General features: G+C 45.9%; 1 protein-coding gene across 3 annotated transcripts in view; it reads left to right on the plus strand.

Annotated features, from left to right (window-relative positions):
- The first annotated feature begins 187 nt into the window (after positions 1 to 187).
- Aldh18a1 (aldehyde dehydrogenase 18 family member A1) overlaps positions 188 to 14,166 on the plus strand; it is a 35,024-nt gene continuing 21,045 nt past the window's right edge. For 2 of the 3 annotated variants that reach the window (XM_048452845.3, XM_048452847.3), the window contains exons 1-5: positions 188 to 349; positions 3,250 to 3,365; positions 8,064 to 8,272; positions 10,750 to 10,899; positions 10,987 to 11,091. In XM_048452845.3, the coding sequence (XP_048308802.1) occupies positions 3,278 to 3,365; positions 8,064 to 8,272; positions 10,750 to 10,899; positions 10,987 to 11,091 (552 nt within the window). In that variant the 5' untranslated portion in view covers positions 188 to 349; positions 3,250 to 3,277. Of the gene's footprint in view, positions 350 to 1,713; positions 1,869 to 3,249; positions 3,366 to 8,063; positions 8,273 to 10,749; positions 10,900 to 10,986; positions 11,092 to 14,166 lie in introns of those variants that run through there. The other variant, XM_085693913.2, reaches the window with a different exon arrangement.

A 14,166-nucleotide genomic window follows, 5' to 3' on the forward strand; every position in this document is an offset into this window, starting at 1 on the left:
ATCAGCAACTGGAAGCCAACCTCGTTCTCCACCTGGCTGGGAAGCTGCCTGGGCAGGCTCCTGTCTGGGTGCCCGGAGCCCCGCCCCTATACTCTTAGGGCGCGCTTGGGGGTGGGAGGGGGCCGCCACGTGGAGCGTGGGCGCGATTCTCAGAAGCGCCTGCGCCGTTGCCGCGGCGTAGCTCGGGTCGGACCCGTCGCCTAACGTCAACTGCGCTGGCGCCGCGGCCGGGGTTCACTCTAACGCGGCTGACGCAACGCCGGAGAGCGGGGACGTAGACGGAAGAAAAGGCGGAGGCCAGGGCAGCCGGCGCGGAGAGTGGGCCGGGACTGGGGTCGGCTGCTAGCAGGTAGGCCAGCGGGTGACACACTGGGCGAGGGTGCGTACGGAACAGTGTCGCATCCACGGGGGAGGTAGTGGGAGCGGGTCGCGGGTGGTGGCGGCCGGGGGCACTCAGGTGCTTTGAGATGCTGGTGCACAGTTCCCTGTGTGGGGCATAGGAGGCCCCGGGTATCAGGCGATCTCTTGGGTACGCGACCAAGTGGAGGCCTGAAGACCCTGCAACCCCTTCTCACCCAGATCCCGAACCGGTTTCCAGTGCCCCAGCGCTGCGAGTAGTGATACACCTATGTATGTATGTATGTATGTATGTATGTATGTATGTATGTAATGAGCCGCCGGCACACCCCCACGGCCTGGGTCTGCAGTTTTCTGTTGCTCACGCCCTGACATATGGGGCCTGTACATGGTTGATACTCCCTGCAGCCAGGGTTACTCCAAGAGCCCGTCTGTGGCAATTATCTCTTGGCACAATCAGGGTGCCCTGAGGATTTTCACTCATCACGCCTCACCCCAGGATCATCCCCCTCCTTCTGAAGCAGGGACATTTATCTTTGGGCTTTTGTCTTTTTGTTAAGTAGTGAACCATGAACTCAGCATGTGTTTTTCTGGGTGGTTTGTTGAGACTGAAGTTCACTTCTCTAAGTGAGATAAGAGCTTTCAGTGTAGTTGTGTATAGGTACTTGAGAGATGTTCTGAGTTAAAATGTAAAAACGTCTCGGTCACAGAGTCTCGACACACGTACACTTTGGGTCTTTATATCACCTGTCTGGTTTTTGCTGGCACAGTAAACTGCCAGGTTGAACAGTCCATTGCACTGAAAGAACGGGCTACCTACTGGGGAGAGAGACAAGGTACAAGGGAAGACCCAATGACTTAATGGATACATTCAGAGCTTTCTGTACTTAGACAAGCCGGGGCAAACAATCTAGAAACATGTATGTGATTAGATCAGAATCTGTTCTGAACCAGGGTGCTGTGGAGCTCAGGCTGGCCTAGAACTGGTTATGTGCCGAGAATGACCTTGAGTTTCTGATCTTTCTGCCTCTCCTTCCCCCAACTGCTGGGATTACAGAATAGTGGTACCACACTCAGCTGTCCATCAGTGGCTCTTTTGACCTTTTTGTGTCTCTGAACATGAAGATATGTCTGTGCCTTTTAAAAGGCAGAGGAGGGAGGCAGACATGAGCCTTACCCGTGTACCCAGGCGCTTTCCGTGCATCGCCTGGTCTAATTCCCATAGTGATCTCATGCTGTCTTAACCGTTATTATCCCTCAGTTACAGACGAGGAAATTGAGGCTTACAAAGTACCAAGTAAACCTCCAAAAGGCATACCCTGGCAAGGGTAGAACACCCAAGTCTGCCCAACTCTAAAGTCGTGTTTCCCATCCTGTGTACCCTGCACCAAAGGGAAGTTGATAACTCATTTGTGGAGAGCAACAGTGCCTGAAGCAGCTCACCTAGAGGATTATGCTCAACTTTGAAGGCTAGAGTTGCAGAGGACAGTGCAAAGGGACTGCGACCAGAAGTATGTCACTATTAGCCATCCCTCACCGCGTGCACTTGTCAGCCCGCTGCCATATGTTTTCCTGCAGAGCGAGCCTATCATCTCCTCTCTCTCCATGTCTGCGCTTTCGTGCGGGATAATTGTAGAACGGTGCATTGCTCTGAAGCCAATGAGGCACACTGAAGAAGGGATTCGGGGGCCTGAGAGGAAATGGTTGGTGGGGAAAGTGCTCGCTGTGCAAGCGTGAGGACCTGAGTTCGGATCCCTAGCACCCATGTGAAATTTGGGTGTGGTGATACACCTTTGTAACCCCAGAGCTAGGGGAAGGAGACAAGCAGGTTCATTGGCCCACCAGCCCGACCAAAGCAGCAAGCTCGGTTCAGTGAGAGACTTGATCTCAAGAACAAACAAACAAACAAACAAAAAACAGGTGGACAGAGATAGAACAAGACACTTGAATTGACCTCCATGTTTGCAGGTACCCCAACACAAACACACACATATACACGCAGAGGATTTGGAATATATCCCCCAGTCTCTGAAGCACAAGTTAAAAGTGGGGGGGGCCACCAGCAAAGGAAATGCAGTTATTTTTCTTATGTTGTGAAACCCCAGTGACCTTATAGCATAAGAACTCAGTAACGGTTGATTTGTGTACTTACAAGAGTGAGTGAGTCCTCTGCTGTGGTTTTGTATGTCTATGTGTGGGACATTCTTTGTCTAAACTTTAGGTTTGACCCAGGATAAGAAAATCTTCATGACCACTACATCCTCACTGTTGAGATCACACACATACACTACTAATAATAAATGCAATAATAAGATGCTAGCCATTTACAAACATTACCTCCCTGACCTCCAGAGTTTACCTTAGATTCCTGCGGCCACCAGAAGAAGAACTTGACTGTAATGCCCCTGCCCGCCCCATTCCCTTCACCCTCCCCCCACACACACCTTTCCTCTTGTGCTGGCAAGGACCAAGCTGACATTTCAGTTCTGCGGGCCTCCACGTTCAGTTGGGAGACAATGCAGGCTGCTGTTGAGGTTGGATCTGTTAATCATTAGAGAGCCCTTAACAGGAAAGGCAATATAATGAAGACTTAATACCGACATTTAAACATTATATCTTAAAAATATTTTATCATTCAAAATATTCATTGTCTCTAATTACTGTCTGGTATATAAAAAGTAAAACAGTTCTTTAAAAAAAAGGGGGGGAGTGAAGGAAGCTCTTTGTTCTTTTTCTTTTCCTGTAACACTGAGGAGGTGGTCGTTTCTCTAATATAGCAAAGTTTAAATCACGTAAGTCACAGTTTTACGGTGAGAAGAAGAAACGGAGGGGAGTGTAATGTGTTGTCTAGCATTTCTCATGACCCCCCCCTTTAAAAAATTCTTCCCACAGGTGTTTGGATTCGTGACCACGTCTCGCCATGCTGAGATACATACACCACTCTGGGTTCCAGCCCTTCAGCCAGCGTCTGCTGCCTTGGGTCCAATCTGTAGCTGTGCCCAGATTGCGTATGTACCACTGCTGAGTATGTGGGGAGTGAGGTGGTCAGTGGATTGCAGGCCAGCAGAAGTATACAGGAGGCTGCCTGCTGCTGGATGCTTCCAGTATTTGTTTTTGTCAATAATGTGGGTTTTTGGTTTTGTGGGGGGGTAGTCTTTCCTCCCAAAATATGTACAAGTTAGTTTGATTCTTTTTTTTAAATCATTACACTTATAATACTGAGCCCTTGTATCCTTTACCCAATTTCAAACAGTGTTTCTAGCAGGATGCTGGGATTAATACAGTGAAGATAAACCATCAGACATTTGTGTCCATCTCTTTGTTATTACTGCCTCCTCTCCCTTAGCCCTAACCCTTGCCCACCACCAATCTCTTCTATGATTATTTTTTTTTTCATTTGAAGAATGCTATGTAAATGAAATCATCTGATGTGTGACTTGAATTTTCTGGGTTGCTTTACTCTTTTGTTTTGTTTTGTTGGTGTTTTTTGTTTTGTTTGTTTGTTGTTTTGTTTTGGGTTCTGTTGTTTTTCCGCTAATTCAACATGGTTCTCCAGAGCCTGATCTGAGTAGTAGCTAATGATGAAGGCAACCATCTTAAAATAGTAGCGAGAATGACCACTCTCACTAAGGATATCCGGGCTTTGACTCTCAAGGATGCAGAGAGGCTATGCATAACGCCACATTGAACACACATGCACAGGGCTTTATGTGAACATAGTTTTCATGTCTTGGAGATGAATGCCCAAGTGTACAGTCCTGACTTCTAGGTGCCCATCCTTGGTAAGGTACGTGTGCAGGTGTGTCCCTGCAGTTTATTGATGTATCGACTGACTCTTCCAACAGGGTCTTTCACAGAGGAAAGCTTTGTGTTTCGATGTGGTCCAACTTACTGGGGTTTTGCTATGAATTTTACTTTAGAGCCACGTCCAAAAACTCTCAGTAGATAGCCCTAGATTCTAAAATTTTCTCCTGTGTTTTTTCTCCCCCTAAATTTTAAAGTTTTACATTTAAGTTCATAAGCTAGTTTGAGTTCATTTTTGCGCAGAGTATGAGAGTCTGTCAAAGTTCCTTTTTTTGCATATGGGTAGATACCAGGTACTCTGGCATCATTTATTGAAAGACTGGTGTCTTTAGCTAGCTGTCACCGCAAGTTATATCAAATCTAAATCTTACCAGCTTCTTTGGAAGATAGCTTGCTTCCCACTGTCAGAGAATCCCTGTTCTTTCAGGTACAGAAGAGTGTTAAGTGTGGATCTGGAACCCGCTCCCGGAGTTTGAACGCTAGCTCCCTGCTCGCAATAGAAATAACTTAGTAGCTAAAACCAACTGTCCATTGGACTCACTGTTCTTTGGGCTGGCTTTTGGGCCTTGACTTAGCTTACAGTGGTTGTGTGTCTGTCTGCTTGCACACTGGCTCAGGGATTGCTGTGGTCAGGGCTTCCTGCTGGTACGCTAGCTCATCTGTGTTCCAGGTGGTCTCCCACCGTCCAGTAGACAGCCTACCTGTTGATGGAAGAAGCTGCAAAGTACTGTGGTCATTTTATTTTTCTTCAATCTGGTAATGTTGGTAAATTGCTGCTTTTCCTGGCCTAGGTTTCTTTATTTATAAATAGGGTTAATAACTAAAGGAGAATTTATCAGCCTTAACTCATAAAAAACAATAAAACCATGGTCACAATAACTGTTAGTCTGTTTCCTGTTGCCGTGGCAGTGCCTGAGGAAATCTCTACAGGGTCATCACGTGGTACATGTGACTAGTGTGCTCAGTTCCACTGTATATTAAATATTTATTTACTTATTGACAGGAAGGATCTCACTGGGTAGCCCAGGCTGGACTCAAACTTTCTGAGTAGTTCAGGCTGGTCTCAGCTTTGCTGTGTAGCCCAGGCTGGTTGTGAACTCATCATCCCCCTTCCTCCACCCTCTGAGGACAAAGAGTGCAGGCGTGTATCACCTGGCCCAGGTTTTGGTGTCTTTATACTTGATATTATTTATCTACATTTATAAAAAGAGGCACTTCTGACTTTTGTCATTTTTGTATCCAGATTTCTTTGGGTACTAGAGCCCTGGGTTAACTGGACATGGAGAGCCAAAGAGCAGACAAGAAATAAGAAAGACAGCGTGACAAGGTGTGTGCCTTTGCCACTGCTGTGGTAAACATCAGGACCAAAAGCATCTTTCAGGATAAAAGGGTTATTTTGGCTTATGTTTCCAGAATCTCCAGTCCATAATGGCAGGGAAGGCCTGGCATGTTGGCAGCAGCAGGAGACTGGCTGATTACATTTTATCAGGAGGATGCAGAGGAGGAGGACAGGAAGTGACATGAGGTTCTAAGCCCTCAGAGTTCACCTCCAGTGATGTACTTCCAGCAGAGCTGCCCCTCTGAAAGGTTCCATAGCCGTGTCCCCGTGCCCCCCCGTCAAACCACCTGGAGTCCAACTATTCAATTATGGTAGCCTATGGGGAACATTTTTCATTCAAACCACCTCACAGGGTTTTCAGAGAAAATCAGAAGGAAGCTAAAGGCCAGAGAAAGAGAGACAATGTCAAGATCCTTCTTGAAGTCTGCAGCAGTCTCATTAATCACTGAACTTCCCGGACTCAGAGGAGGGTGCAAAGTTGTGGCAAAGGGCTTTGCATCCTTTGGTCTATAACCCATGGCATGCTTTAAACATGACCAGCCCTCTCACACCCACCCCACCACACGCTTGTGCACACATAACTTCCTCTAGAGACACAGATTTTCTTTGGTGCCCAGGAAGTAAAGATTTCTTAGAAATTGAGGAAGAACTACCCGGACGCTTTTGGTTTTCCTAATTAATCAAAATCTTTTTAGTCCACGTGTTGAGCTGCTTTTTGTCACTGTGGCAGAATACTTGAAAAAAATCAGCTTGAAATGAGGAAAGAATTGTTTGAGTTCATGGTTTCAGAGGCTCTGGTGCATGGTCACTGCAATGCATGGTCACCGCAATGCATGGTCGCTGCAATGCAGGTTCACTGCAACACATGGTCGCTGCAGTGCATGGTTGCTGTCCCATTACGCCTTGGCCTGTGGTAAGGCAGTGCCTCACTCAGAGGTGTATGACAGAAGACTGCTTACCTCGTGGCAGCTGGAAAGCAGGAGAGGGACAAGGGTCACGATAGGTCCTTCAGGGATTAGGGACGCACCACAGGAACCATACCTTCTTCTGCTAGGTCCTACCCCTAAAGATTGCACCACCTTCCAAAAGCTCCATAGGCTGGGTACCAAGGCTTGCTTATATTAAGGGACTTTAAGGTCCAGTCATAACAGTCCTCAGTGTAAACCTTTAAAAGTAAAATAAATTATAAAGTATAAAAAAAATACCCCCAAGAAGCTGGTATGGTTGTACACTCTTATGTTCCCAGCACTTGACCTGCAAAAACAAGGAGATTGGGAATTCAAAGCCAGCTCTGGCGACCTGGTAAATTTGAGGCTAACCTGGGCTACATGATACACCCTAACTCAAAAAAAAAAAAAAAAGGAATGGTAAGGTCATTTGAGGGGACGATAAAATGGTTTTGTTCAGCAGGAAACTCCTACACCTTGAATCACATGAAACTGCCCTTGAATGCCCCATTGAACTCCATTAAGTTCTTATCTGCTTGAAACCTTGCTGATATTTATGGCCCCTCTTCAACTTTATTAGCCCTCGTCTGGGCCCCATTGCCTGCGAGTCCCTTGACTGCCTGGCTCTAGGGCAGACCATGCTCCTCTGCTGATAGAGACTGTGTGGATCACACGCCTTCTTCATGCTAGCCCAGCTGCTGGCTTCTGATTGTTTTTTGCCATTTCACTACCTGGACCGCATACTGTTTCTTTCTGCCCCTGAGGTACTCTTATCAGGTTTCCATACCCACGTGCCCAAGACAAGGAAGGCCCTGTAATAGATCAGAGAGACAGAAAGCCAGCAGGTGTGGTCCTGACAGCTGCCAAGGGAACATGTGATACTTGGTGGGGTGCAGGGCTCTGTAAACGCCATTGTGATCCAGGTCTGAACCCCAAGGGTGTAAGTCTGCCTCCCTACTACCCTTCTCTCTGTCAGATCACGGTTAGACGTAGATACACATGTTATTTAGAATAATACCCTGAAGACTGAGGTAGGGCAGCTGTATTGGTTACTTTGGAGAAGGCAGGCAGCTCCAACAACAAATACACTAGTGTTTCAGCCACTGGGATGTCCACAGGAGGAAAAAAGAGTGTACCTGTGGGTCCAGTAAGGATGCTACAGCCCCGCCCCTCCCATCCCAGATCTTGCCTCAGTGAGCATCTCTGTGAGGTGCCAGACTGCAAGCCCATTGTACAAAAGCCAGACTATTTTCTTTGCCTTTTCATAACCTGAAATGTAGTCACTTGGAAGAATAGTCATATAATGAAGGAAAGGGCTCTTAGGTGTTATTGTATAAGACAATCTTTTTAAGATTTGTGTGTGCTGGGGCATGGTGGCACATGCCTGTAATCCTAACATTGGGAGACTCAGGCAGGAGAATTGTGAGTTTGAGGCCAGCCTGGGCTACATATTGAAACCCTGACTCAAAAGCAAAACAACAAAGGGATTGTATTTAAGAACTAGAGATACAGTGCGATAGCTCAGCTGGTTAATATCCATGCAACTTTTCATTGCAAAATTATATTGGATCTCTCTCTCTCTTTTTCTTCCCTGACTTTGGGATATACAAATCCAGTCCAGCCTTCAGCTGTCAGGCATGTTCGTTCTTGGAGCAACATCCCTTTTATCACGGTACCCCTCAGTCGTGCCCATGGCAAGCCCTTTGCCCACCGAAGCGAGCTGAAGCATGCCAAGAGAATTGTAGTGAAACTTGGCAGTGCCGTGGTGACCAGAGGAGATGAGTGCGGCCTGGCATTGGGGCGCCTGGCATCTATTGTTGAACAGGTAATTATCAAGGTGGAAAATTCTGCTAAACTAAAGCTGGGTCTCCGAGTCGATGCCAGTGGATCAGCTTGCTGAGAACAGTGTGTGTGAGAGTAGATGGGCTAGGGAGAAGCCAAGCTTGAGAGTAGCGATGGGACGGCCAGGGAGGCTGGGAAGCAGAGTGAACATCACAGCAGAGTGCGTTCTAGACCGTCAACTAGATCAGTGCTTCAGCCTCCCAGGGGACAAAAGATGCTGATCAGAGGAGAGACTTGATGAAATGGCTGGGAGAACCTGGCAGTGACTTTCTCCAGTCACCTGATTGCCTTTCGCTGCTGTGGACCTGATAGAAAGACTCTAGCAGTCAGGTCAGGGCCTTAAACACAGTCTTATCCAGACAGCTGGTCGTTTTAGGTGGGTTCAGAAGGCAGCATCAGGTGCCATCGATGGCCGTAGATAGAAAAGTCTGCATGAGTGCAGCAGCTGCTCAGGTGCAGCAAGAGTTTGACTCTGAGTTCAGGCACTCACTGATGGCAAGGCTCGGGATGCAACTCCGTGGCCCTGGGTTTGATCAGCACGTGTCTAACTTAGAATATCAGCATACTGCAAACCCCAAGGGAAGAGTGAATCAGTGGTGGTCAGCAGTCGCTGCCAACATCACAGAAAGGAAGAGGACCTGGCATTAAGCTGATAACCTGAAGAAAATCCTTGGCACACACCCCAGCCAAAGCCTCCGTACCTGAAGTGGACAGAGTCCGAAGAATGAGGGCTAGGAAATCATGAAGGCAGAGGAGCTCAGAGGAGCAGAAAAATGCAAACCAGAAAATGGTGGAGAGGAAAATGTATGGATTAAAAGACTAATGGTATTTTAACTGCTTGTGCTCTGTGGGCTGATCTTGCTTTGCAGTCTGAGCAAGCTAAAAGGCAAGCTGGGCAGGAATGTAAGCTCTGGCTATTTGATCTGGAGGAGGCCTTTCACATGTTTTGGGTGATAATGGTTTTGCATACATGCATATTCCTTGGTTTTAAGGATTGCTGCAGAGATACCTACATAATGCATGAGGACTGGGACTGAGGGCAAACCATGGTGGAGCTGTGGATGCTTCATTGGAGAGGAAAATTAGCTCTAGGAGGAGTTAAAACTGGGTATGATTTATAAAATCATCCTCACCACTCTGATTAAATACTGATTTTAAAAAAATTTTCCATCCAGGCAGTGGTGGCGCACACCTTTAATCCTGACACTTGAGAGTCAGAGGCAGGCAGATCTCTGTGAGTTTGAAACCAACCTGGTCTACAAACCTAGTTCTAGGACAGCCAGGACTGTTACACAGAGAAACCCTGTCCCCAGTAACCAAGGGGAAAAAGAAAAAAAAATCAAATGACCAATGCATCTCTTAAAAAAAGATTTATTTAATTCTGCACATCTGTGTGTGGGTATGTGCACATCTGTGTGTGGGTATGTGCACATACAAGCAGGTGCCCATGGAGCCAGAGGCATTGGGTCACCCTGGAGCCAGATTTGCAGGTGGTTGTAAAATGCCCATCGTGGGTGCTAGGAACTAAACTCAGGTCCTCTGCAAGAGCAGAATGTACCCATAACCACTGAGCAATCTATCCAGCCAATACTGAAATTTTTATTTTTTATTTATTTTTATTTCATGGGCATCATTGTTTTTGCCTGCATGTGTGTCCATATGAGGATGTTGGATCCCCTGGAACTGGGATTGCAGACAGTTGTAGCTTCCATGTAGGTGCTGGAGATTGAACCTAGCTAGGTCCTTTGGGAGAGCAGCCAGTGCTCTTAACCACTTAGCCATCTCCCCAGGCCCCAGCTACTGAAATTTTCTAAGATAAGAATTGACTGTTTTTAGTTGAGCATTTGAGACTCACACCTTTAATCCCAGCATTCAGGAGGCAGAGGCAGAGGCAGAGGCAGAGGCAGAGGCAGAGGCAGGCCTCTCTGTGTTAGGGGCCAGCCTGGTCTACAGAATTGACTTGTATATTACACTTCTTAGCAGCCACTGTGAATTCCGCAGGTCACAGGGTTCATTCATTAGGGGAATGAACAGTTAGGAGCACTGACTGTTGCGTTGTGAGTCTTCGATTTTTTTTTTCCAGATAATCTATCTAAGGTATCACAAGTGACCACAGCTAGTCCTGGACAGAGTAGAGCAGGGTCAGCATCTGTCCCTGGTGAGGGTGACCCACAGGAATCAAGAGTCTTCCCAGACTGCTTCTGCTTTATAGGTGGAAGGTATCAAGATTCCAACATTGTTAGCATCACCTACATCATCTCTTTTCTGCCTGCCACCTGTTAAACAGACACTTGAAGCAGTATAAGAATGTTCCACCCAAACAGTCAGCAGTTCTTCCTGAGCTGAACACTGTCCCCTAGAAGACTATTAGAATCCACTCATGTCTGCCCTGCCTGCATCTCTTGGGAGGAGCGAAGAGGGCAGCACCATGACTTGTGCATTTTTCTTTTTCCATTGCAGGTCTCAGTGCTGCAGAATCAGGGCCGAGAGATGATGCTGGTCACCAGTGGAGCCGTTGCCTTCGGCAAGCAGCGCCTGCGCCATGAGATCCTTCTGTCTCAGAGTGTGCGGCAGGCCCTGCACTCAGGGCAGAACCAGCTGAAGGAGTTGGTGAGTGCTGCTTCCCCAGCCCTGTCCCCAAAGTCCTCAGGTCTCCCCTCCTTCCCCACCACTTACTGTCTGATTGGTGTGTTGCAGGCAATTCCAGTCTTAGAGGCCCGAGCCTGCGCAGCTGCTGGACAGAGTGGGCTGATGGCCTTGTATGAGGCCATGTTTACACAATACAGCATCTGTGCTGCCCAGGTGAGAGACTGGGCCTCCCTGGGGGTGTGGGACCTGTGAGGGCGGTTCTTGTGGAGTGAGAAGCCTGCAAGCAAGGCCCTGCAGCCAGGTGCCAGTGTGCGGTGTGTAAGCTTCTGTCTGAGTTTCCCTATCTGAAAAATAAGGTAATGTCAGTGCCTACTTCAGAGAGTTTTAGAAAAGGCTCAAGGAGAAAATACATGAAAGGTATTTAAGGTAGCATCTGGTGTATATACACCTCAAGCCCACAAGTTACTGAGGTAGTAACTCTAGGGCAGTGATTCTCAACCTTCCTAATGCCACAACCCTTCAATACCATCATCATGTTGTGGTGACCCCCAATTTTAAAATTCTTTCGTTGCTACTTCATAACTGTAATTTTGCTATTGTTATGAATAGTAATATAAATATCTGATATGCAGGCTATCTGATACATGACTCTTCCCTCCCCACCCCCAGTATCCTCCACTGCTCTAGAGACTGCTACTTGGGTAGATGCTCCTGAACCAGGCAAAATAGACTTCACTTTCATTGCTTTCTCTGACTCCAGGTAGCTTGATTCTCTGTGTGCCTGGTTGTCATTTATAGTAAATACATAGTGTGTTGATGGGGAAGAAGGAATTCTGGTGAATGGCTTGTTTATCCAGTGAATACTGGTCATTTCTGATGTACAAAGAAGTCTGCTTGGCATTGGAGTTCTCTGGTACAAGGTTCCAATCCTCATGGGACTTACTCTTGAGTACTTATCTCTAAATGTTGTGAGTCTTTTTTCTACATTATTTTATTTTTACCTAAATGTCTTGACTTTCTTTAAACTGTGATTTTAATCACCTCTTGGGTGCCAATTTGTTGTATGAGGCTGCTTGTTTGTTCCCGGCTGCTCAGACCCGAAATAACCGCACAGAACCTATATTATTTGCAATACTGTTTGGCCAATAGCTTAAGCATATTTCTGGCTAACTCTTTTATCCTAAACTAACCCATCTCCATTAATCTGTGTATCGCCACGAGGCTGTGGCTTACTGGGTAAAGTTCTGGCATCTGTCTCCAGCAGGGCTACGTGGCTTCTCCCTCTGGCAGCTCCATGGCATCTCATGACTCCGCCTTTTTTCTCCCAGCATTCAGTTTAGTTTTCCCAGCCTAGATCTGTTCTACCTTGCACAGGCCTAGGACAGTTTCTTTATTAACTAGTAGTATTCACAGTATACAGAGGGGAATCCCACATAACCTCCCCTTTTCTTTTTAAATAAAAAGGAAGGTTTTAACTTTAACATAGTAAAATTGCATATAACAAGACAAGTATCAAGCAAGAATTATAGTTACAATATTTATATCTAGTTTATCTTTTATAATAACTAAGGAAAACTATAACTATCTATTCTTCAACTCCATCAAAGACTTCAGAAGAATATAATATTACCTAAGTAAACAGGAAGTACATTGTAAGTGACTTCCAAAACTCTAGAATTGACAGATACATCTTGCTGCCTGGACAGTCACCCAAAGTTCTGTACCGTTGGGGCATCCATCTTCAGCCTACAGGCCCATAGTTTCCGGCAGACTTTTCTATGAAGCAGGAAATTTGAGGATCTATTCTGCCTTGTAATAGAAAAGTTCATCAGTTGCTTTCTTCTGTGTCCTGCAGAATGTCTTGCAGACTCTTTCATGAAGCAGGAACCGTTTCACCTTTAGGCAAGTTCAGCAGTAATCTTTCTGTGGGTCCTGCATGTCCAGTTCATACAGCATAACATCAAGCAGTCCAGGCAAGAGCAATTTCTTGCCCAAATGGCTAGCAAACTTCATAAGGAGCCTCTTCAATGTCCATCTTCCTCTTGAATTAATTGGTGCTTTTAGGAGCAGATGTGTCTCATTGTCATGAAAACTCCTAAGTTCTTAAAATACTTTAAATGTCATATTCTGTGGTCTTTGAAAAGTTTGAAGAATAGCTATCTAACTGAAGTATATCTCTGTATATCTAGAAAACCTAACTAACATGACTACATGCTTGACTATTATAGATGATTATCTATTAACCTATATTTCTTAATTATACATTACTTTTTTAAATGAGTTGCACAAACATAATTAATACCTTAATCAAGAGCAGAATATATATACACAGTATAACAAAATTGACCTTAAATTTGTATCAATAAACCAAGATCTATACCAATACAAAGTATCAATCTCTATAGCAACCTGTACAGCTGTGCAATAAGTAAAAACATCTAAAATACAGTCACATGACTGGTAAAAAGCCTGAAGTTATTTGCTGACTCCTCTGGTACCTTTGACCCTGCTAGTTATGTGTCTGTTATTTTAGACGGGAGATGTGTGGGTTTTGTGTTCTCAGTTCCTATTGCTTTCTCTGGTTCTCTGTCTTCTTTGTGGTTGCCACCCACAGTTGTGTTCTCAAGTGTGCCGAAGCAGAAGGTTCTGGAGTTCTTCCCTTATGACCTTGGCTGTCATCTGAGATTGAGTTTCAGTTAGTACGGCAGTTCTTGACCTGTGGGTCTCATCCTCTTTGACAAACTTGTATCTCTAAAGATATTTACACTACGAGTCATTACAGTAGTCATTACATATAGTAGTAAAATTATATTCATGAAGTAGCAACAAAAATCATTTTATGGTTGGGGGTCGCCACAACATGAGGAACTATATTAAAAGATTACAGCATTAGAAAGGTTGAAAACCACAAGTTAGTGTAAACGCAATAGAAATCTCCATTTCCATCACACATACACCTAATCTTTCTTCTCCTCTAATCCATCAGCAGTGTCCGTTGTCAGTGCCTGGAGCCAGGTGAGCAGCACACTGGCGCAGGGACTGCACTTTTGTGCACTTTCGGGTTTTTGTTCTTGTTGCTGTTTTTCCCCCCCTCGAGGTTGACGCTCTTGGACAGTTTTTGTTTAGCTTCCTCTGTAGTGACAGTTCCACAGTTCCATTCGAAGTCGCTGTCACTGTCGCATTGATAGTGAGGTAAAAGCTCTGCCCATCCTGTTCCCAGGAAGCTCCAGTCCAGGGCCTCTTCTGCCCTGGCCCCTCCCCCACAAGGGGTTATCATATTGCTCTTTG

This window comes from Myodes glareolus, chromosome 7 (assembly GCF_982192425.1).
Source record: "Myodes glareolus chromosome 7, mMyoGla1.1, whole genome shotgun sequence".
NCBI lineage: Eukaryota > Metazoa > Chordata > Mammalia > Rodentia > Cricetidae > Myodes > Myodes glareolus.